General features: G+C 41.9%; 1 protein-coding gene across 1 annotated transcript; it reads left to right on the top strand.

Moving 5' to 3' along the window:
* The first annotated feature begins 336 nt into the window (after nucleotides 1-336).
* LOC121712758 (dihydropyridine-sensitive L-type skeletal muscle calcium channel subunit alpha-1-like) lies at nucleotides 337-22,665 on the top strand. Its single transcript, XM_042096704.1, has 45 exons — nucleotides 337-838; nucleotides 2,593-2,698; nucleotides 5,244-5,383; nucleotides 5,613-5,746; nucleotides 6,381-6,533; nucleotides 6,723-6,928; nucleotides 7,346-7,449; nucleotides 7,551-7,693; nucleotides 7,936-8,017; nucleotides 8,112-8,272; nucleotides 8,367-8,592; nucleotides 9,062-9,269; nucleotides 9,477-9,597; nucleotides 9,737-9,851; nucleotides 9,979-10,081; nucleotides 10,252-10,321; nucleotides 11,811-11,943; nucleotides 12,074-12,203; nucleotides 12,723-12,782; nucleotides 12,881-12,987; nucleotides 13,145-13,232; nucleotides 13,327-13,434; nucleotides 13,526-13,578; nucleotides 13,738-13,884; nucleotides 14,106-14,307; nucleotides 14,439-14,597; nucleotides 15,235-15,345; nucleotides 15,461-15,544; nucleotides 16,324-16,371; nucleotides 17,108-17,134; nucleotides 17,224-17,349; nucleotides 18,167-18,232; nucleotides 18,340-18,431; nucleotides 18,632-18,791; nucleotides 19,202-19,329; nucleotides 19,418-19,514; nucleotides 19,672-19,774; nucleotides 19,860-19,961; nucleotides 20,396-20,523; nucleotides 20,721-20,843; nucleotides 21,102-21,316; nucleotides 21,586-21,665; nucleotides 21,775-21,863; nucleotides 21,985-22,050; nucleotides 22,161-22,665. Exons 1-45 carry the CDS (start codon nucleotides 663-665, stop codon nucleotides 22,395-22,397), a joined length of 5,517 nt encoding a protein of 1,838 aa, XP_041952638.1. The 5' UTR covers nucleotides 337-662; the 3' UTR covers nucleotides 22,398-22,665.
* The last annotated feature ends 2,400 nt before the right edge of the window (nucleotides 22,666-25,065 follow it).

Below are 25,065 nucleotides of genomic sequence, written 5' to 3'. Positions count from 1 at the left end.
ACTATCCCCGTGCTCTCCTCCGGTTGGTCCTCACGTCTATCATCTGCAATGATTTTGTCAGGAGAGAGCAGTGGTGTGCGACAGCTGCGTTTTGGTGGCTTCTGCTTTCTGCTGCTTCAGGAGCCTGCCCTTACTACCCCAGACCCCACCCCCTTGGACTTGCCCCCTCTCTCCACCACCCACCTACACACCCTCACCCTCCCCACCCCAACTTTGACAACTCCCCACCCACCTCAACCACCCCCGGCCCCCCAACCCCAAGCATGGCCAGTCAGACCTCACAGTCTATATATAAACCTCAGGCCAACTGCTCCTCCTGCTCGCCACTCCTCTAATTTCCCCCTTGCCTGGTGTAATTTTTCGAGTGGAGAGTGCAGGGCCAAGAAGGGAGGCAGCCCCTGTTCCTCAGAGAGATCCAGGGACTGAGGTGGGGAACGCAGGGTCGCAGAGGTGGTGGAAAAACAGGAGCTCCGTTTGGACGTACAGCAACGCCACTGGTCATGAAGCTGCAGTGAGGGGGAAGACAGAAGGACTTTGGCCACGTGTTTGGAGGGAAATTTGCATTGGATCTGGACAACTAGACACAAGTGCCTTATTTTATTCTATTTAAAAAAAAAATTGTCTTGGATTGAGTGCGTTTTTTGTGAGTGGGAGCAGCCAACATGGAGGGTGGCAGTGCGCCCGTCGTCTTGAACGAGGAGGAGCTGAAGAGGAAGCAGAGGGAGAAGATGAAGAAGCTTCAGGCCACGGGGGGAAACCCGCGGCCCGCCCGCTCCCTCTTCCTTTTCACGCTGAAGAACCCGTTCCGCAAGGCCTGCATCCACATTGTGGAGTGGAAGTATCCTTCACAATGATCTTCTTTAGAATACATGCACACTGCCTCTGAGCCAGCAGCTAAACTAGGGTGCTAAACAGCAAGGCAACAGCAAAGAAGGGTAATATGAAGCTGAATAGCCAGGCTAAAGCTGACACCACAATTGTACATTAGGTCATCCATCCACACAGGACAGACATAATGTACATTCACCAACATACGTGCATGCAAAGCATGATATCTGTCTTCTGGAGAGGGGGAGAGAAAGAACCAAACCACTAGTCCACTGGCTGCTATAAATCCATTGGGGCATACAGTAACATTTAAATAGAGAGATGACGGGTGGTGGTGGTGGGGGGAGCACAGTTGACATAGCTGTGGACACCCCTCTTTCTTCTGGTGTTGTCATGTCTGCATGGCTGACAATAGCAGGAGGGGTGGGGGCGGAGGGTGTCAAGATTTTTAGCATGCACTTGACTTACCAGAGTAGATTTAAAGCATTTAGTTAAGGCCTTGTCGCTGTCTGGGGTGCTTATCCACGGCCTAACCTCTGGCTATTTAGGGCCACCAGTGAAAGGCTTCAATGAGGCCCTTTAATTTGGTGATAACTGGCCAGCTGGTGTCCATATTGTTTAAAAAATGGTGGACCAAAATATCAGGGCATAGTTCAGAGAGAAATGTCTTTTTTTTTTTTTTTTTTTTTTTTAGGGGGGTTCTTATGTTTGAGTCATCTTTGTACGTAAGAGCTATGTGCTCTGTCTAATATATTCAACACTTTTGAAAAATGTTAGTGTGTAGTTGTCTTTATTCAAAGCATGCAATTTCTCTCAAAACAAAGGGCTTAAATGAGTTATAGAAAAGGATATATGAATATTTCACATGCAATACTAAGGAACATTGTTCTCAGTCATTACCTACTCTAAATGACTCTAGTTAACAGTGTGAAAGTACAAACACAATTCCTAACAACATCCTGTCAGATTCAGAAGTAGATCCAGTGGGACAGGGTAGGGTTATTAATTGCCGGTCGGTAATTATAAATTCAAGGCCTTTAGTTAGTGCACTGTGTGTGAATGGTTTAATAACTCTGGGACGCTGCAGCTGTTCACTCGCATCACAGAAGACATGATGCTGAGATGGCAGGGGAATTCTGCAGCATCGCCCTCTACTGGTGGATATGCACACGTACCGTAGCGGGAGGCTGGGTTACAGTGAGGCAGAGGGGGGCAGATATATGTTGTGCTTTAGGTGTGCTGTTTCAGGGTGGTCATATAAACAGACGATGGTGGTAGTATACAGTATGTGTCATGCCACTTGTGACACTAACAAGAACTCTTACTCTTCAACAGTGTTTTGGTAATTCCTAGTGAGTTCCCATATGCTACGAGTTCAGAGCGATCATTATTTTCACTGGGCTTTTTCCATTGCTAAAAATAAGGGGGGTGGCGTATTAGGAAGCTGAATGGAGCCAAAATCAAAATTAAAACATCTTACTTTGTAGGTCTGGAAATAGCTGCAGGCTAAGGTCTTATCAACTTCCATGGGATTTCCACTTACCACTGAAAATACACTTGCAATTAATGCAGGATTTTTGTTATATCAGTCTTTGCAAGGTATGAATAAAAAAAAAAATAGTTATGACTAGATATAAGCCTAAGGCCAAACATGTATAACTTTCTTTTATTTCGAGTAAACAAACAACACAGTTGCTATGTTACACAATCCCCATATCATAATCCCAGTGGTTTTGCCGTTTTTCCCTAAGCGCTTCCTTTCAGACCGTTTGAGGTTATCATCCTGCTGACTATCCTGGCTAACTGTATTTCCCTGGCCATCTTCCTGCCCTTGCCTGAAGAGGACACAAACAACACCAACTCCACCTTAGTGAGTGAACTTAGACCTTTACACCCACACTGTTCAGTATGATGAGAAGGGATTAGACATTGGAAAGCTTCAGTGTCAGTGGCATTGCTGTCTTATACTTGTTTTCATACTTTCATACATCACTTGTTTTTATGTATTTTGAGTCAGCGTTATGTTGGTCAGTGCTGTTTACTGTATGTGTGTGCGTTTATCCTCACCCGGCCATTATAGTTTTTAAGATTTTAGTGAGGTGCTGCATGATTTATTCATTAATAAAATATTCTTACTTGTAAGATACAGAGCAGATTCTAGTGAACATGAATTATGCCCTCAATGTAACTTGATTGAAGGATGATTTGTTGTATAGTCTGATGATGACAGTTATGGTGACACATTGTATGTAGTTTAACATCTTGTTTAGCAATTATGAGATGTGTTGTCAAATAAATAATATGGGTTTGAATTAGGTTCTATAAATAATGTAGTTTTTAAACTGTGATAAAACAAATCCTCAATATTTTAGTAATGCCATTATCCTGAATACATGTCTCCTGGAGGCATAATAACTCACACTTTATCATTAAGTCATCAAAATGACAAATGCAAGTAAACTGGTTTAATTTCTTTCATCTTGTCCAAACCCAGACTAGCAGACTAGCAGATAATCCAACCTGAACAAGGCCTGTTATACAGTACATCTAATAACCCACTGAATTTGTTAAGCATGAGCTCGGAGTTTAAACATGTTTTGCTCATGTACTTAACAGTATCTCAGTTTTTATGAATATATCTGGCATCTACTTTACGATGAACCCAGTGATGAGCATCTCGATGGCCACTTCATGGGCCATGATGAATCAGAATAATAATAATAAGTTTTGTTTATATAGTGCTTTTCTCAAACTCAAGATCGCTTTACAGAGTCAAAGCAAAACAAAGAGTGAAGGGGGGAAAAAGTCTATACGGTGGTGGAGGAGGGGAAGTGTTCATGAAACAGAAAGGTCTCAAAAACATGAGGGATGAGCGTTTCTACGTGTGATGAGAATATTGGAGAAAGCCAACTATACATGGTCTGTGACTCTGAATCCCTGATGTGTTTTTGAAACTGAGACTAAAGTCGAGTGGCAGGTGCAGGCCCTCCTGGTAAGAGCACTTTGCGTTGTGCACTTTATATTTAGCTCACGCTCGAAGAAACTGAGGAGCCGAGGGCTCTGACGTCACTGAGGGGAGCATACTCCTCAGATGTGAGATTGGGTTTTAAAGATAAACTCCAGACCTGTGGGGAATTTCAGGAGGGCTGGCTACAACATGTTCATATTGCTCAGTTTGTTATGTTGATCCCATAGAAGCTCTGTTGAACAAAAACAAATATGCTCGTTACTGTCAATAAGGTAGTTCATTCAAATACTTAAGTGAACAGTGCAAGGCCAAATGCAAGTTATAAATCCCTACATACAACTGTAACTATAGGTGATGAAAAAAAAACATCAGTAGAAATAAGATGAGAAACAATCTCCTGTTTTTCATGGCAGTCCAACAACATCAAGATTCTTGAATGCCTTAAAGCCATAAAGTATTCAGGTCACTCGGGGTGTGTGCCATGTCATTTAGTCATATCCTCATGTCACCAGTAGTATTCTGCCGTCATTGGATTACATTTGACTCCAATGGCGTGTCCTGATTTCGTCCATAACTTAATAGTTGACCATCGTCCCCATTACGGCTTCCAGCAGCACCATCCCTGTTATGTGTCCTGAAACAGGAGGAGGGCTGAGACGGGCTGACCAACCCGCTCCAGTGGGCCCTTAGAAGTAGGTCGGGTACAGTGTCACCTATCAGACACACGCACGCTTCTGGAGACTGTGTAATTCACATCAATCAAATATACACAGTAAATGTGCTGCCCTGTGTTGATATACTGCACACGCCCTCCACACAAGCAGTTTGCTCTCAATTTCAGGATACAATATCAAGACAAACATCAAACGAGTGAGGAGGAGTTCTTAATAGTGTAAATACACTATTGGGTTTTGACATGAATTTTAAGGTTTACTGTACTGTCATTTTGATTTCTTCCTAAATATTAAATAATAATTTATTCAAAGGAAAGACTTGAGGAGATGAATGAAGGCAGGAGATTGCAGTGGGCTACTCTAAGCCTAAGCTAGCATCTCCACACCTGATGGCTGCCAGTCACAGTAAACAGAGTAACACAGAAGTCTCACACCGCGTTGTCAGGGACAAGCCTCCTCCATTCCCAGTCACTGCCAAAGTTAAAAACAAAAATATTTGTTTCTAAACAATGGGAGCTTCTAAATTCACAAAGACCTCTTGCTCATTAACTTACTAGTCGGTAACTACTTACTAGTAATTTAATGTAAATTACTCTGATGTAAATAGTAAATTACTCTGATGGCTCTGAATCAATGGTGAGTAAAAAGTGTTCTTACTGTACAGTATATACAACAAACACAAACTATATAGTGAAAATTAAGTGTGAGAGTCCTTGCAATGCAATTATTGACTGTTTATCAGCTGACCTATGTTGTGGTCTCTTTTCAAACAGATGACTCTGGAATACATCTTTCTGTTCATCTTCACTGTGGAGTGCTTTTCAAAGATAGTGGCATATGGATTACTACTCCATGAAGGGGCGTATTTACGGAATTGCTGGAATATTTTGGACTTTGTCATTGTCTTTATGGGGTAAGATAAAGCTGAATGTGATATATCTTAAAAATGTGTTCAGTCTTCCAAAGAGGCATGTTTTCGCCATGTACAAATGACTTCTCAATAATGTTTGGCATCTCTGTATCCCATAACAAGTGAATTGTGTGAAATGCACATACCAATTCTTAATGCTCACAAACAACTGGTAGAGGTAGACGGTGAACTGTAAGTACGTGAAACTAAGCCGACGTTACTGTTCCCACAGACTCTTCACTATCTTTGTGGACTCCATCAACAAAATAGGTGGGCATCCAGTGGAGAAGGGAGGCGGGTTTGACATAAAAGCCTTAAGAGCCTTCAGAGTCCTGCGACCCCTGCGCCTCATCACTGGTGTCCCCAGTAAGACAATGCAACTGATCATAGGCCAAAAACAGACTCCATTCGCCTTATTTACGTGGCGGCCATTGTGTAAACCAAAACGAGGCTACAAGGTACACAGACTTTATCATTAAAGCTGCATTTGGCAAGTCTGACAGATTGAGGGGACTTGTTGAATGTTTACAACTCTCATGCCCCTCCCCTACTACCACCAAGCACCCTTTCATCGAGTTTGTGCTCGTCACTGCGCACCAGACTGTACCAGACTGTGATTGACAGTCAGATCTCACACAGCCCTGCTCTGATTGGACCAGAAAAAACGGGAGCTGTGGATTTTGATAAAACAAATAACAGGCTCTAGATGGAGGTAGAAGTGCGGGTTGTTTCTAAAACTGGCTGATTTATGTTGTTCTGTCGGAGCATAGTGTTGGTTTCAGTGAATATGATCAAAAAAATCTTGCCAACTGCAGCTTTAATGCATTTTCGCCACCCACTGGCGAATGCATACAACACAACAATCCTATGGGTTGTGTACCCTGTAGCCTTTTTTTGGTTTACAATGACCAACGCCTGAGTAGGGCAAACTAACTCCACAGACTTGGCTAAACACCACCAGTTCATGGCTTATTGACTTGCACTTGACATTCCCCTCCAGGTCTGCAGGTGGTGATGAGCTCCATCATCTATGCCATGCTGCCTCTCTTCCACGTGGCCCTGCTGGTCTTCCTTGTGGTCACCATCTACGCCATCATGGGCCTGGAGCTTTTCAAGTGCAAGATGCATAAGACCTGCTACTATAAAGGAACAGGCAAGTCCTGAGGACACAGGGGACACAAGCATTCAGACATGGAGAGGCCAGACAGGAGGTTGTGCTTTGAGACATCTCAGTGACCTCTGGACAATCAGTCCATCAGATTTGCAGTTAGCTAGCTAGTTAGGTAGTTAATTAGTTAACTGCCAGATGCTAGGTGCCAGTGATGTTCCTTTTCTGTCACAGACATCTACGGGATTGTGGAGAATGAGGTGCCCGCCCCCTGTGCCCAGGCTGGCCATGGGCGCCGCTGCACCATCAACGGAACAGAGTGCCGCGGAGGCTGGCCAGGTCCTAATAATGGCATCACTCACTTTGACAACCTTGGCTTTGCCATGCTCACTGTCTTCCAGTGCATCACCACTGAGAGTTGGACTAATGTTCTCTACTGGGTAAAGGCATCAGTGCTCTCTGATACATGACTGCGTAATGCATCCTTGCAATAGACATGTACAACCCCAAATCAGAAAACGTTGGGACTTTGTGTCAAAAAATTTTGCAGATAAATATGGGTTTACGAGATTTGCAGATTATCACATTCTGTTTTTATTTGCATTTTACACAGCGTCCCAACTTTTTCTGATTTGGGATTGTAGTTGGATACGCAAACACCTATCAAAGAGGCCATTTGGTTGTATTTATTGTGTTGTAAATTAGCATAAACCCCATGATACATGTTGTTTTCAGTTAGTCTGTCCCTATCAAATAAACTCTAATAATAATAATAATAATAATAATTTACATACGCTAATTTATACTTCAGTATTTCACCTTGTGAAACAGTGAAAGTGTGGCATTTTATCCTCCAGGTGAATGACGCCATTGGTAAAGACTGGGCCTGGATTTATTTTGTGAGTCTCATTTTGCTCGGCTCCTTCTTTATGCTGAACCTTGTTCTGGGAGTCCTGAGCGGGTATGATGATTTTCACTTTTCTCCATTCATTATAACTTCAATCGTAATTCACACTTTGGATTATTGGAACTGGTCTTCTTTATACTTTTTGTTCTTTCTAGGGAGTTCTCCAAAGAACGTGAAAAGGCCAGATCCAGGGGAGAGTTCCAGAAGTTGAGAGAGAGACAGCAGCTGGATGAAGACATAAAGGGTTACATGGAGTGGATCACTCAAGCAGAGGTCATGGGCTGTGGGGAGGGGAAAGGTAAATCAGATACACTATAGCCTACCTCTCATTTTGTTCAAAAACATTTGCACCTTGCTTATGGATATCTGAAGCTCTGTACTTATCACATTTGGCCAATTGTCAGGTACGATATACTGTACATTGCAGAAGCTTACAAGCTGTGTCAATCTATAAAATCTATAAAAGCATCCAACAATGAATGTACAGTACTAAATTTAGCACAAACTAAATTAATTAGTTATTTTTATTCTCCATCTTAGCACTGCTTCCACTTAATGAGAATGGCTCAGAGACAGACAGCCTGTTTAACATGGAAGGAATGAGCCGTTTAGTCTACTTCTAGTAAGTATGAACACAGGAAAGTGCTATAATTTGGGGTGAGAACTTGTCTTTTGTCATCATCGACACAAGCTCCCTCTGCTTGCTCCCTCTGCAGTCGCGTGGCACGCCGCTGGCACCGAGTTCTGCGGCAAAAATGCATCATCTGTGTGAAGACCAAGATCTTTAACCGATTCGTTATCCTAACCGTCCTCCTAAACACACTGGCCATCGCCACGGAGCATCATCACCAGTCGGACACACTCACACAGTTTCAAGGTCTGTTCAATTCAGAAATCAAATATTTACAATGCTACATGTCAGTCTTAGTAGGGTAACTCTCCTGGACTAACAGCCACCCTCTTTGTTGTAGATATTGCCAACAGAATCCTATTGACTCTGTTTGCCATTGAGATGGTCATGAAGATGTATGCCTTTGGCCTGCTGGCCTATTTTATGTCCATCCTCAACCGCTTTGACTGCTTTGTGGTGGTGGTTGGCATTCTGGAGATCATTCTAGTGACAGCTGGGGTCATGACCCCTCTGGGCATCTCGGTGATGAGGTGCATGCGACTGCTGCGCATCTTTAAACTCACAAAGTAAGTATTCTACAGACTGAAGCACATGCTCGCTAAAATGGCTGCTGTTGGTATTAAACCCTCAAGACCTGAAAAAAAAAAAAAACGACCATACACCAGGTATTTATATATACAAGATGTAAACATTCGGAGACCTGCAGGTTATTCCAAGTATGTAAAGGGTAAATTAACTCAGAGTAGCCTAAGTGGTAAACCTCCAACAACAAGAGCCCTATGGTATTGTTTTGTTTGGGGAATGAAGCCAAACAGCTCTTCTATTAGGAGGTTTACCACTTACTCTGAGTTAACTTACCCAGGTTTGTCATTAAACCAAGTACTTGGAATACCCCCCAGAACCAAAGTGCAATAGTGTGGAACAGTGTGTGACTTAGCTAGCCTTAGCAATCAAGATTTCATAAAACTGCACAATAAAAAATCACTAATTAATTGATATCATTGAACTCTTCTTTTGTCCATTTGTGGCGGTCAGGCATTGGACATCCCTCAATAACCTCATAGCGTCCTTACTGAACTCTGTGCGCTCGATTGCCTGCCTTCTCCTGCTCCTCTTCCTCTTCATCGTCATCTTCGCGCTCTTGGGTATGCAGGTGTTTGGGGGCAAGTTCAACTTCCCCGACGGGGTGGTGCGACGGAGCAACTTCAACAACTTTCCTCAAGCCCTGATCAGTGTTTTCCAGGTAATAAATCTGAGAGTACAAACAGTACTTGGGCATTTATGAAGCTGTATAGCCCCTGTAGCTTTACTAAACCTCAGCAGATGAATTTCAGCTAACTATTAAATGTGATGTCAATTATGTGTACTCTGGTATATCATGTCTGTCAGGAAACCAGGTCTACAGGTCTCTAAGTAACTCTTTGATAACGGCTGGTGATGGTCTTTCCAGGTCCTGACAGGAGAGGATTGGGACGCCATCATGTATGATGGTGTAATGTCTCACGGAGGGCCAACTTTTCCCGGGATCCTCGTCAGCATATACTTTGTTATCCTTTACGTCTGTGGAAACTGTATCCTTAATGAGTTCATTTCACATCATTTTGTTCAGTAAATGTGGGTGTGTTTTAAACTGTGTGTGTGTGGAGTGGTTGTAGCCTACTTATCATCTGGTAGCTTTGCTTTGTAGTTTCCTAAACTTTCTATCGGCAGTTATCCTTTTGAACGTCTTCCTTGCCATTGCTGTTGACAACCTCACAGAGGCAGAGAGCCTAACGTCAGCTCAAAAGGAGAAGGAGGAGGAAAAGATGCGCAAGAAGCTACAAAGGTGAGGAAAAAACTCACAGTCTGAGCACAATCAGTGAGTAGGGCAGCACCACTGCACAACTAAGCAGAATATAATGTGAATATTGAAACGGGCAGTCATAGATTTATCTTCTGTTTTATTGTAACAGACCAAATTTGACAGACAGGGGTGAAGATAGGGAGGCGGCTTTGGCCAGGAAACTGGCAGAGCAGCGGGCCAAGGCAGCCGAGGGAATGCTTACAACAGCTAAGGTAGGTGTGCAAATGTGGTGAGTAGGGGGTTGTTGTTGGTTTTCATTTTCATTTACTATTTATTTTCTTATTGAATGTATCTTATTATGTATCTTGATGAATTCAAACATTTAACGAAAGTAGTCCGAGTCCAATAAGTCCACTTTGCTGTGCTGTGTCTTCTTACTTAGATGAAAGTAGATGAATTTGAATCAAATGTGAATGAAGTGAAGGACCCCTTCCCCACCGCTGACTTCCCAGGTAATGGTCTGAGCGCACTAGCATTAACCCACTACATTAGCCTCATACAGAGGGTTCAATGTTCAAGATTTGGTACACTTTTTGCCACATAATACTGTAATCTCTTCTAATAAGTTTTCTCTTGACCTCATGCTGTGTGTGTTTTGGGGCATTTTATAATTTTAGATATGCACAAGAAAGTAAATTCTTTGTACTATCAGTTAGAGACCTTCCATAGCACTTTTCAAATTACACACTGTCCCATGCAAGTGCTGAATACAAAACAAACTAACACAACAGGAAGCACTACAACCATCATACCGATACAGATAACAACAACAACAACAACAACAACAACAACAACAGCAACAGCAACAGCAGCAGCAACATTTTCATGAGCATTTCACTGGGGTGGTCAAATGGGCATCCTCCATACTCACAATGGGATAGGCCACATGCCAGTACCAGAGTCAACAGATACACCTCAAGATGTGCTTAAAAAAATCTGACATGCACATTGAATGATGCACTGTCTAATTATATAAACATCAATTCCATTAAACTATGGCATGCCACAGGCTATTCAGGGTTAAGAGGTGGCAGAGTTTGGGTGGGTAACCCCCTAGAAATTGGATACGAACCCAAGTTGAGAAGAGAAGGGGTTGGTAGTGGGAGAGCCTAACCTGGATTTGAGTTAGGGAAAAAACTCAGATACGCACCCTGGATACCTTAAGGACCAAAACCAAAACTGAATTGTTGGCATGACTGTTGATAGATGAAAATTAGTCAATGCAATGCATTCGGCTTTGGGTCCATTTACAGTATACAGCCGATGACACAGCATTTGACTGCTAAAATTACATTTATAGTGCAGATACTCTTTGGTGTGGTGTGCTGACTGGTAGCAATATGTGTCAGTGGATGGTTTAAATTAAGTGTGTCTCTCTAAACATGGCCATGGGGTGTAAGGTTGTGCCCCACTATAAAAAGCCATGTCTGATGTGTAGCCACAAGCTTCTGTGCTTGTGAACAACTATGAAACGCCCTTGGCCCAGTTTTGTGAACATCTAAATACATACACTGTTCACAATCATCACACTCAAGCACTCAAACCAGTACATCTTAAATACAGAACATTTTAATGCAGTTTTAATGTTAAAACAACATAAAATGTATGGTGAAAGATCTGAGAGGTGATAGTGTTAACAATACTGTCTGTTGTGATTATGATATGTGGTTGGTTAATTGTATCTTTAATGCATTTGATCATTTACTGTGACACTGCAAATTAAGCTGTTGCTGCAACAAGAGTTTTTCTGATTATGAAAGTACTATCATCATGCATCTTACAGTAGTTCAATTCAATTGTGCTTGATCTTAAATATGTAGATTATACATGTAAGGAATTAAAGTAGATATGGTCAATGAAGAGGCAGGAGTAGTACTTTTGGTCCATGCAGGGGCAAGTCCAGTGGAGAGTGTTGTAACTTACCTGAGCTTCCTCAACCAGGTGATGATGAGGAGGAGGAACCAGAGATCCCAGAGAGCCCGAGGCCCAGACCCATGGCCGACCTGCAGCTCAAAGAGGAGGCCGTTCCCCTGCCACAGGCCAGCTCCTTCTACATTTTTGGGCCGGAGAACAAGTTAGTCAAATACCATCACCAGTCATAGACAAGAGTGATCGTGTCAGTAACAGTAACAGTAACATGACTGTTAGACTGGCTTTACTGATACTTGCTGATGTTTGTCTTGTGTTTTGCTCCCACTTGAAAGGTTTCGTAAGCTCTGCTTCCGGATCATCAACCACACCAAGTTCACCAACCTCATCCTGCTCTTCATTCTCCTCAGCAGTATCTCCCTGGCTGCTGAAGACCCCATCGATCCCAAGTCCTTCAGGAATAAGGTGTGAAGAAATGACACTTTAAAAGTGGATTTGATTTCTCCACTGATACATTTCATGGTGATAAACTCATCTCTACTTACCGTAGTTATAAATGTCCAAGTCATTGAGCTGTTTCACTAGCGCCCACTTGTGTGGTGAGGGGAACTCAGCCCACTTACAAAATCTCTGATTTTTCATCCCAAGAGAGAATAAATCATTTGTGATGTCAAAACATGATTTAGAAAAACTCAGGAGGAGGACCTAAATACCTATCAGACATGCTTCAGCAGTACACACCTTCTCAACCTCTAAGGTCTCAGCAGAAAAACCTGTTAGTAAAACCTGCTGTTAGAACTAAACATGGTGAAGCAGCTTTTAGCGACTATGCAATTCAGCTCTGGATCCAACTTTCGGATGACATCAAAACAGGCCCCAACTGTAGCCAGTGATTGTTCTCAGATGCCTTCTGCTAACTGCACTGAGTTACAAATTCTGAATCTGAAAACTTGACATGACTTGACTTAATTCTGTCTCCCACAGATCCTGGCCTATGCTGATATCGTCTTCACCACTGTGTTTACCATTGAGATTATGCTCAAGGTAATAACTGCAATTCTGTACTTTGATTGTGTCATGAGTGTAAATTTATCTTTCTTGATTTATTGGTAAGATTATGAGCTTTTTGTTTTGTGATGCAGATGACTGTTTATGGCGCATTTCTGCATGAGGGCTCTTTCTGCAGAAACTCCTTCAACATCTTGGATCTTGTTGTTGTGATTGTTTCCCTCTTGTCTTTTGGATTGGAGTGAGTGATATCACATACATTAACAACATATTCAACCATCTAAATATATGGTAATAAATGCTGCCCCTCTGATTTTTTTACTGAATATGAGTGCTGCAGCAAAATGATTCCTGCAAAATTGCATGTTTCTTACAGTATGGTTCTCTGTTTTCTGCAGGTCCAGTGCCATCTCTGTGGTGAAGATTCTCAGGGTGTTGAGGATACTTCGACCGTTACGAGCTTTAAACAGAGCCAAAGGGTTAAAGGTACATTAGTTTCATTGACTGAAAAATAACAATGTCCAACAATAATCTGAAATGTATTGTAACCTTGTATATGAAACATTGCTTTTTTATACAGCATGTCATCCAGTGTGTCTTCGTTGCTGTCAAGAGTATTGGCAACATCATTCTAGTCACGCTGGTACTAGACTTTATGTTTGCCTGTATAGGTGTACAACTTTTTAAGGTAAGATACCTCAACCTCAGACTCAACTTATTTTATCTTAAAACTTAATTGGTCAATGTTGGCTGGAGTAAATTCTTCTTCTCTTTCTCAGGGAAAATTCTACACCTGCACCGACCCTTTCAAACTAACTGAAGCAGAGTGTCAGTGAGTAGCCTACTCTGGGAGATTTTGAAATGAAAATATGTGTACTGTATATTATTTTTAAAATGTCATGTTAACTATGTTTTCTGCTTCCATTTCTGCTTCTATCTTGCAAATTGATTTTGGTGAAATAACTGTTTTCCTTTTTTGCCTGTCTCTCAGGGGGACCTTCGTAAAGCATTTGCAGAATTCTCTATATGACACTGAGGTCAGACCACGCGAGTGGATCAACAATGATTACAACTTTGACAACATTTTCAATGCCATGCTGTCTCTCTTCACTGTGTCTACGCTTGAGGGCTGGCCAGAGTAAGTATTGGGGAATCATAGTGGCCATCGGAGACTTTTCAGTTGTACTTTACAACATTGCATGATAGTATTTAGGCATTTCAAAATTCTTTATGAACACACATAGAAATAAAACCAGTCCATAGCCAAACTTTTGTAAAGTTCATATTTGCATTTTTTATCTCAAAATGTGCATCCACATCAGATATGAATGATAAATGGTGAATTTGTATTGCCCCCAGGTTGCTGTACAAAGCCATCGACTCTGACAAAGAGGACATGGGTCCTATTTTTAACAACCGCGTGGATATCTCCATCTTCTTCATCATCTACATCATCCTGATTGCCTTCTTCATGATGAACATTTTTGTGGGTTTTGTCATTGTCACCTTCAGAACACAAGGAGAAGATGAATATCAGGACTGTGAGCTGGACAAAAACCAGGTACGTTTTCCTTTTCATTCAGATTCACATTAGTTTGAAGGAGAGCAATTGTACACACTTTTTAAAAATGTTTTTCAATATGAAGCTTTTTGAGAATTTTGATCGCCTGCTCTTCTCTCTTGTTTCCTCAGCGTCAGTGTGTGCAGTATGCTCTGAAAGCTCGACCTCTCAGATGCTACATTCCCAAGAACCCCTACCAGTATAAGTTCTGGTACTTGGTGACTTCGTGCTACTTTGAGTACCTCATGTTCTTCCTCATCATGCTGAACACACTATGTCTGGGGATACAGGTTAGCTGTCCTTTTCTAGTGACGGTGTTTGGGGGCTCTTTGTTTTCATTGCTTAAAGGTTGTATCAGCTATTTCTGGCCCAAAAAAGGCCCAAACATAAATGATCACATTTATCTAATCTTTCCTAACGATCCGCTAGCTGTCTGCCCCATAAGCAGGCCATCAAAAAAACATGTCTCTGTAGGCACCCTAGGCTCCAAGATCTGTGCACAAAAACAATTGCTACCAACAACGGTTGGCAACCCACTCAAAAGCAAAATAAAGTGTTTCAACCAATAACCGGCGCGTTTAGGAGAGTTTTAATTGCACGGGAGGGAGTAGCGAACTAGCTCTCTGTTTTGTTCGAACCAAAGATTCTAGAACAGAGCTCTGTTCTAGAATCTTTGGTTTGAACATCAACAGAAGTGACGTATCCCCGCTATCGCTGATACAACCTTTAAATGTCTGCTTTTTATAATTAGGCCTATTATTATTAATAATAATAATAATAATAATAATAACAATGATAATAATAATACATTTTATTTGTAACACACTTTACATTTGCAAGAAATCTCAAAGTGCTAATTAATCTAAGTTGTTGTGGAGAAAAGCGCCTCTCTGAGGGCAAAATGTAAATATTTTCTCTGCTTTCCAGCATTGTAACCAGTCAGACAATGTGACCAAGCTCGCAGATACTCTGAACATCATCTTCACAGTCCTCTTCACACTGGAGATGGTTGTAAAGATGATTGCCTTTAAAATAAAGGTAACATGGCAACCTTTGACAACCGGATGACAAAACCTAGTCATTCTCTATAGAAATTAATAAGCATTGCCCTTTACCCGCCTTTTCTCATAATCTATGCTTTCTGTACACTCAGGGTTACTTTGGAGACCCCTGGAATGTCTTTGACTTCCTCATCGTTATTGGCAGTGTTGTTGATGTGGTCTTGAGTGAAGTGGATGTAAGTAGAAACTGCTCTCACAATACACACAACTTGGCTACTTTTACCTTGTCTGTGATTATATCCTTTGCCTTCCAAAACATTTAAGTGGAACCCAGCAATATTCTCTATTCTTATCCAACTGATAACCATGGACTCTCTCTATTCAATACTCTAACACAAAGGTTTACAATCCCGCAGCCCCAACAAGCTTTGGGTGTCAGCACTAGTTCTATGGAGAGGGTCAGTATTGGCCCCTGAGTACATGTGCGAAAGTCCAGCTCCTGCATCTCCAGCTCCATGCTCATCTGTGCACACTGGAATGCTCCATCCATAGACATGTTAGCCAGCACGGAGTGTGCACCCGTTCATCGTCAGACCACCAAATTGTCGTCTGAAATGAAATGTCCTGAAAGATTGCACTTTTTGATTGAATTGTTCACTGTTTCTTCACCCAATATTCACTGTTCTTGTTGGATTAGGGTTATTGGACAAGTACTTTGGCACCCATATTTATCACAGACATGACACAATACTAAAGTCATACCATATCATATGAACAAATCATATCATTCAACCCAGTCACTTCACTCTGTTCTCAGTTCCACTGTCAAGACTCCCCCCCCCTCCTCCCTCTCTCTCTCTTTCTTCTCCCTCTCCTCTCTTTCTTCTCCCTCTCCTCCCTCTCTCCCCCTTTCCTCCCTCTCTCTCCTTCTCTCCTCCCTCTCTCTCTCTCTCTCTCTCTTCCCCCCCTTTCTTCCCTCTCACTGAGTCACTGTTTCTGCATCTTTTCTTCTCAGGCAGCACTTGCTTCCAGTGGGGGACTGTACTGCATTCAGGGTTGTGCTGTAAATATCATCTACATTGCATGGGTCTTGTTGAGTGAGCATTTTTCTACTAATTGTACCATTGGCATTTATTAGTTTCCCCTTGCCCTGCGTAGTGTTAATGCAAGCTGTGGATTTGTCGTTGAATATATAGAGTATGGATATAATAGCATTTGCTTGGTGCATACAGTATATTGTGACTAAAGTGTAAAAAAGCAGAATGTCTCTACAAGGAACATTTTATGCTTTATGTGCTCTGTAAACTTATACCTATACCTAATTGCCTTGCCTAACAGTTCTACATTTCTGGGGAAGGGATGTAGTGATGGAAGAATGTGAAATGATCATCAGCCTTGATCATCAGAACAAAAACAACATTATCTCTCTCGCTCTGTCTCTTTCTCTTTCTCTCTCTCTCTCTGTCTCTCTCATTCTCTGTCTGTCTCTCTTGCTCTCTCTCTTTCTCTGTCTTCTCTCTGTTATTTTCAGTGGAATGTTAATGAGCATATGCAGTGTATGAGAAGGTGCTTTATGTGGTGCTGCAGCATTGCGAACAGGCATCTCCTCGCCTTCATGCATTTTGCTGTTGATGTAATAAGGCTCAAACAGCTTGATGCCTCCATTTGCTGGTTTGATACATGAATGTACCATTGACTAATCTTCAAATCTTCAGGGAATGTAGCATCTCAGAGGTGTTTTTTATCATGTGAGCAGTTCTACAGTAATTGTGATAATGTAACAATGTCTTATTTTTCAGGAAACCAACCCACTGCAAGCCATTGCAGTAAGTACTCAATACAAATGTATATTTTTTTGTAAAGTAATATAGGGAAACTGTTGTTTGCTGAATGGTTTACTTTTCTTGCTGCGTAGGATGCAGAAAATGCTCGTGTTACCATCACATTCTTCCGACTGTTCCGTGTTATGCGTCTGATAAAACTTCTTCATCGATCAGAGGGCATACGGAACCTACTGTGGACATTTATCAAGTCTTTTCAGGTAAGTTCAGGAGTTTTGATTTGCTTTTTCTTTTCTCAGCTAGTAAGAAAAGGCCAAAAGCATCTACACTCTATAACAGGGGTGTCAAACACTAGGCCTAAGGTCCAGATCAGGCTGCTAGCAGGTATCATGGCCCCCCAGATGTTTTAGGTGGGAAGGGAAGATTGGAAAAAAATTCATCCATCCATTTGTCTTCAGCAATGTATAATAAGCAATATATGTATGATATGATAAATTGATTAAACCTAGCACTACAAACCATCCTTAGGAAGGAAGAGGCCAAAAAAGCTGACATGGGTATTTCAAGAGAGAAAGAGCAGCAGGATATGAAATGATTTGTACTTGTTTGCTCATAAGTGGGTATAGTAAAGGAGTATATCATCAAACAACTCTCTGATACCCATGCAGAAAAATGATAATGACTATGACAATGAGGTCTCATTCCAACAAATCTGGCCCACTGCCTAATTTGAGTTTGACACCCCTCCTCTATAAAGTTCCTCTTCCATTCCACTACTTTCAGATACATGCAGACACATCTACCTGACAACGCCAAACCAGAAATGTTTGTAATGTAGTGGTGTAGTCTACGTGATACGCAGGACTACGCAGTATACCCACTTAAAAAAGCATCACCATCTCAGTATACCCATTTAAAATAAGCAAGGATACATATTAACATTTAGGGTTGATCACAGTATACCCACTACAGCTAACAAGACTACATCACAGTATACCCACTACAGCTATCTAGACTACACCACTGTTGTAACGGTCATGTCATGTCTGACCTCCTGTCTCATTGTCCAATCCACAGACCTTCCCTCATGTGGCTCTCCTCATCATTATGCTCTTCTTCATCTACTCTGTCGTGGGGATGCAGGTAAGCACTATCATTCTCACACAATAGTGTGAAATAAACACACTGTGCATTCCTATGCTGTGCAAGCTGCACTGTGCAAGTTTTTACATTTTACTGCGGTCCCACAGATATTCGGCAAGATAGCCTTAGTGGACGGCACAGAGATCAATCGAAACAACCACTTCCAGACATTCCCCAGCGCCATCCTGATTCTATTCCGGTGAGTGCAGTCGAGTTTTCATAGGTCTCACGGCACAAAGTGGCTTCTCATGAAGTTTCATGCTTGTGATGAATCAAACCTTGATTAGAGCCATAAGCATACTGTATGGCCACTTATTCCGACACGAGAACAAACTCAAGCATCATATCATATGAGTCTGGAGGAAGTGTGCGATGGCAGTGGGTTGTGTGTGTCCTCAGGAGTGCCACAGGTGAGGGATGGCACAGGATCATGTTGGCCTGCATGAGTGGGAAGTTGTGTGACCCCAAAGCAGCAGTGCACCCTGGGGAGGAGAACACATGTGGGTCCAACTTTGCAGTCTTCTACTTCCTCAGCTTCTACATGCTGTGCGCCTTCTTGGTAAGATGTATCAATATGACAGCATTAATAATACTTATACTTGGTATACATTAATAATACTTATACTTGGTATACATTAATAATGGTGGTGTAGTATAGTTAGCTGTAGTGGGTATACTGTGATCAATCCCAAATGGTAATACGTATCCTTGCCTATTTTAAGTGGATATACTGAGATGGTGATGCTTTTTAAGTGGGTATACTGCGTAGTCCTGTGTGTCACATAGACTACACCACTGATTAATAATACTTATACTTGGTAAGGTATTCTCGGCATTAAAAATACTTATAATAGTCCCAGTTGTTCCTTTACGCCTCAACCATTACTTTTTATTTTGCCTTTATCTCTAGATGAGCTACCTAAAAACAGTTTGACAAGACTGACAGTTTTGATAATGCTGTCCATATAGGTCATCAACCTGTTTGTGGCAGTCATTATGGACAATTTTGACTACCTGACGCGTGACTGGTCCATCCTGGGCTCACACCACCTGGACGAGTTCAAGAAGATCTGGGCGGAGTATGACCCAGAGGCCACGTAAGTGAAGTGGGGATTTCCATTTAGTACCCACAGAGAATGACCTGGTACCCTACTGACAGCTCTCTCTGATCTCGCTGATGTGTAGGGGCCGAATCAAACACTTGGATGTTGTAACCCTTCTGCGGAGAATCCAGCCGCCATTGGGCTTTGGTAAATTCTGCCCTCATCGGGCAGCATGTAAGGTATGTAAAATCTATCCTTACCCCTATCCTTATCAGTCTTTGTACAAATAACATCAATGTTTGCCAAAATTAAAAAATCACTAAACTTTGTTTTTTACTTCTCTTTTGTCTCTCTCTTTTTGCATCTCTGTTGTATCTCTTCACATCTGCTCCTTAGCGCTTGATTGGTATGAACATGCCACTGAACAGCGATGGAACGGTCACCTTCAATGCAACCTTGTTTTCCCTTGTCAGAACAGCCCTCTATATTAAAACAGAAGGTTTGTCCCGGCACCATAATTTCAGCACCACATATGGAACTGCAAGGCAATCTAAACTCATATGAGGTCATTTGTGTCTGGGCAGGTAACTTTGAACAAGCCAATGAGGAGTTGAGAGCCATCATCAAGAAGATTTGGAAACGCACCAGTATGAAGTTGCTGGACCAGGTGATTCCACCCATGGGAGGTGAGTTAGACATTTCCATCAGCCCCGGAACTTAAGCCCAGGAATTTTGGCCTAGGCTACAAGCACCAGGGCTAGAGTTCCTGCTGGGTTTACACTTATCATGGGCCATTTTACCAACTGCCCAAATTCATAAATTCATCAAGACAAGAAACTGTGCGACATTCCGCAGTAACCACCTAACTGTAGCAACATTTATTGTGATGTGTAAGCACCCGGTGCTTGATCTGTGGCCCTGGCAGTTGAGCAGGGCTTGTTACTATGGCATTAGTTACAGGTTTGGCCCCGTTTAAACCTAGCACAGTATAAAGGACAGTATAAACCCCTCTTGATCTAGGAACTGAGTTCAAGCACCAGGTTTGGCCCCCAGTATAAACGGGGCTAAAGCCAACATTATCTGCTTATGCAAATCTGTGCCTACATGTCATTGGTTGCAGATGATGAGGTGACAGTTGGAAAGTTCTACGCCACCTTCCTGCTCCAGGAGCATTTCCGCAAGTTCATGAAACAACAAGAAGAGTTGTATGGCTACCGCCCAAGCAAGAGGAGTGCAGCTGAAATACAGGTTATCATAACAATAATCAACATTAAAATCATTTCATTCAATTTCTCTTTTATCAGTGTAGCACTACCTGTTCTTGCACTTATGATTTATGATCTTTTTTCATGGCCTTCCTCCCTGGTATTCCTCCTTTACCTAACCCAATCTAACCTATCTAACCTGACGTAATCTAACTTAACCTAACCTAATCTTCTGACCAGGCTGGCCTGCGCAGCATTGATGAGGAGGCGGGCGGAGACCTGCACCGGGCCATCTCAGGAGACCTCATCGCTGAGGATGAGATGGAGCGAGCCGCGGAGGCTGGAGAGGAGGGCATCTACAGGGTGAGCAATGGGCCCCTATAAGTGAACCTGTTAAAAGCGAATATTGATGTGGTCTTCTGATCTCTTACTATTCGACAAGATCTGACATCTATCTGAATCTATCTAAATCCAAACCTATCTTCTAATATCCAACGATTTTTTTGTTTTCAAAATGAATCCTAAAAATGGAAAAGTAGGGAATAAAATCACATTTTGTAGCTGCATTTTTAGAGATAGTGATCATTAAGTGATCGCTGCCTTTCCACTTGCGCTAAACAGCGAACTGGAGGTCTGTTTGGGCACAACGCGGAGCCAGAGGCCAGCAGCCCAACCAATGCTCAGATGACCAACCAAAGGCCTCTGCAGTTCTCCGAGAGCCGCCCAGATGAGACAGAGACCCCACCAACCTCGGCCTTCACGACCACTTCCGAGTTCTTCCCAGTCACTCCAACAAGATCAAATACCAACAACAACGCTGCCAATTTTGCCAGAGGGTCAGTGCAAGAACATCGACACATTCTACCGCTCAATGGTGTTTTAAGCCCCCAACGTCGTCTTCCAGGCAGCGCTGCATGAAAGGCACTAGGGTTAAGGTTAGGGTTAGGTGCCTTGAAGTCAACGGTCACAGTACTGCCTTGAAGTCGACGTGGGGGCTTAAAACACCATCGACACATTCTAACATCTTCATAGCTGAGAGCTGTTGAGTCTAACAGTGGATCTGTAATTTTACCTAATAACTACAAATACTGATTTCACTTGGCAGATTAGTGTATGAGAGTGAACTGCCATTTGAGGAGGAGAAGAAAGACTATACAACTCAAGATGCACGGAACAGTACACAAGGTAAGAAGTCAAATATGATTTCTGTTTTTTTTGAAGTGCAAATATATAATATTGAACATGACTCAGCATAAGCAATCCCTAAACACAAACATTTGCGTTGGTTCTCCAGTAGATGAATTTGTGAGAGAAGAATCACTCTCAAGGGCCAGTCAGATGAGACGCTTGTCGGATATCCCCATCAGAACAGACATCACCCAGGTAACATATTCAGCAGCATTGCCATCTCTATGTATTAGACATAACTCGATTTATCCAGTTTTGAAAACTATCACCAATAGTTGTTTTATGAATGTGCCCACTTTTTTCTGGATGTCTCCAGTTCCCTGTTTATGGGTCCCAGTCTCAGGAAGAGCACAGCCCTGCTACTGACCAGCTGATCCAGGAGGTGAGTTAGCTAGACATAAACAAACCAGTAACCTAAGGTGTTTGCAGTAGGAAATCAGTGGTAATATGGAGAACACATCTATTAAACACGGCCTCTTATTGCTTCCATAGACTCTGAAAAACAGTGGTTTAGAGACCCAGGCGAGAGATCCAGCGTATGTGGCCGTAACCAGACAGGAAATATCAGACGCGCTGCAGTTGGATGTAGCGGAGATAGAGGGTGCAGCCCAGGGTATCCTCAACGGGCGCAGCGGGCGTGTGACGAGGCGTAAGCGTCGCCCCATCCCTGTTCCCCCCTCCAAGCCCACCCAGCCCCAGGAGCCTGCTCAGGCCACCAGTCAAATGTAGGCCAGCGCCACACATGACATGAGGTCAGAGGTCATCTTGGGTGATGAGACTTTATACAGCAGGTAACATCAGCGCATTACAAATCCTGTTTTGTGCTTTGAGTACTGAAACCCACAAGTTATGGCTAGGCAGAGGTGCTTAAGGGTTGTAATTGTGGTTGTTTAGCCAAGGCGAAGGAAACACATTTTTTTCGATAGAGTAATATCTCTAAAAATCTACTCATTCAACACTAATAAAGCCATATTAACAGGACACATGTTGAAAATCTTTTCTTGTGTTTTTAATTTTGTCCATTCTGCTGAGTGGAGAAAGACCTTGAATGAACTGCCATGCAAAGGTATTTTCTTGAGCTTGGGCCAGGTGTGTTGGTGTGTTACCTTTAACTGTGGGAAGGGGGAAAGGCCTGAAAGGGCTGTGATGCTGAAGACACCAACGACCAGTGCAAGTGCTGTGATGAAATTGTGGGGTTTTGTATGGATGTATGGAAGCACAACCTCAAAGACTACAGATCCAGAGCATTTCCTTTCCCCTGGATAAGAGCTTGAGAAGGTGCCTGAGACCCTAGCGTCCGTGACCACTTTACATCTCCCTGAGAAAGACTGGATGCTGCCTTAAAGACCCCCTCCAGTAAACTTTTTAACCTTGATAAAGTGTCCATATGGTGTATTTTGTATGATATACAGCATATCGCGAACAAAATAAGCAGTCAAACCATGGCTGAATATTTCCACCTGCACTGCACCTGAACTGCAGTGACATAATAGCAGCTTGGTATCTGACAGCCTGGATCTCCACAACACTAAAGGCCAATGCCCACTGGTGGCGTCTGACGCAGATCAAGTGACGGCAAAGTTTAGAAATCCATTACTTTTAATGGAGCAAAGCCCACTGGCGGAGTCGACGCCAAAGTTTCGAAATTGTTCTCTGAGCATCAAATTGATCTCTTGAGCATCAAACCCATAGACGTGAATGTGGTCGCCAGTGGCCGTTGGCCTTAAGGAACTCTCATCACGAGCTGGGAGTGAGATTGTGTAGTCAGAGAAGGGGCTACTGAATATTAAATGAGTTAAAGATGTAGTTATATCAAAGTCAATTTGCAGCCATGACATTTTTTTCATGGAATAAAACTTCTAAATACTATTTAGAATGAGGAACAGAGAGTTTAAGGGAGTTTTTAAAGGTTAATCAATACCTGGAGTGGATCTTCAAGACAGATGGATTGGTTTATTTTTTTATACTTTTACTTTTTTGATGTATCTAAGCAACAAATCCTTCAAGGCATGTCTGACAGATGTCACTTATTTTTAAGGAGGATTTGAAATCTGTTGATCACTTGTCAATACTTTTTACTGTCTTTTTTCTGTATTTAAGGAACAAAATTCCTCACTGAATGCCCACATTTTTGACCAGTGGCACTTTTTATGAGGGATTTGAAATGTGTTCATCATGTTTCAATACTTCTTACTCAGTTTTCTTTTTTAATTCTTAAGATGATACTTGTTCAAGAAATGTTGCGTAGATATGGAAGATAATTATGGTTCCTTGGTCAGATATTAACAAGATGCATATTTATTTTTAGCTTGACTGTTGATGTTAGTTCCCAATCTGAAGTAAATTGTTGAAACCAATTTTTGTGGGGCGGTTTTTCAACAACTCCATCAGTGACTGTTGGGTAGTTTAGTAGACATATCAGATACCACTGATGCATTAATCACTCTCACCCACTTTTAGTCCACTTTTCACCATGGCTGTCTCATAGGAAAATGTTGAGATATACAATTCTGTTGAAATACCTGGTATCGCATTACTCAAATGTTATTTTTATTTACATTGTTATGTTACCCTGTTGCTACTAACTTTATTTATGTATTTATCTGTAAAGGACCTCCAGTCCAGATCTGTCGCATACTAAAGAGACAGACAGACTATTGTAAAGTGTTTGTGCTAGAACTTGCATAGATGTATTGTTGTGTGCACATTGCACATGTCTCCAGCATACCTGGAGTATGGTGGATGTGGAGAAGTTAATCTGGTTCACAAGAGATCAACTGGTTTTGTTAGGGTAATATTTAGCACTTTACAATTGGATGTGAGGAGGTTTAAGTGGAAGGGTTTTAAGAGGTCACTGCACATACATCACTCACAGAGGTCTTAAGATTTTTTTAAAATAATATGTGCTTACTGTATTCGTCTTATTTTCTGTGGATGTTATTGCGGAGCTGAAAATATTTCTTTGTCCTCTTAATTAACCTCCTCTTTTACCACTCTCTTTTCTTTAATTAAATGAGGTCAACCGTATGTTAAGTATTGATGCCTGATTATGATAATTGTTCTGATCATTGTGGTTATTTAATGGTATGATATCATTACTGAGTTTGAAGTAATAAAGCTCATTTCCACCACCAAATATAAACCATACATCATTTCTAAAGACAACTCAAGTAGAAAACATGAAACATGTTCCATGTAATGAGAAATAAAGAAAACTTGTAAAGGACATAAACATAAAGAAAGCCAAAGTATTGCATAAATATTGGTTTGAATTAAAAAAGACTTTAGAACTGAAGTAAAAATGGCTTTGAAACTGGCCAGGTGAGTAATACTCGCTGTTCTATGCCAGATAAAGACATAGAGATGCATAATTGATTTGTCTTTATAGTAAAATTGC

This window comes from Alosa sapidissima, chromosome 7 (assembly GCF_018492685.1).
Source record: "Alosa sapidissima isolate fAloSap1 chromosome 7, fAloSap1.pri, whole genome shotgun sequence".
Classification (NCBI taxonomy): domain Eukaryota; kingdom Metazoa; phylum Chordata; class Actinopteri; order Clupeiformes; family Clupeidae; genus Alosa; species Alosa sapidissima.
This window is presented reverse-complemented; position numbering and strand designations above follow the sequence as displayed.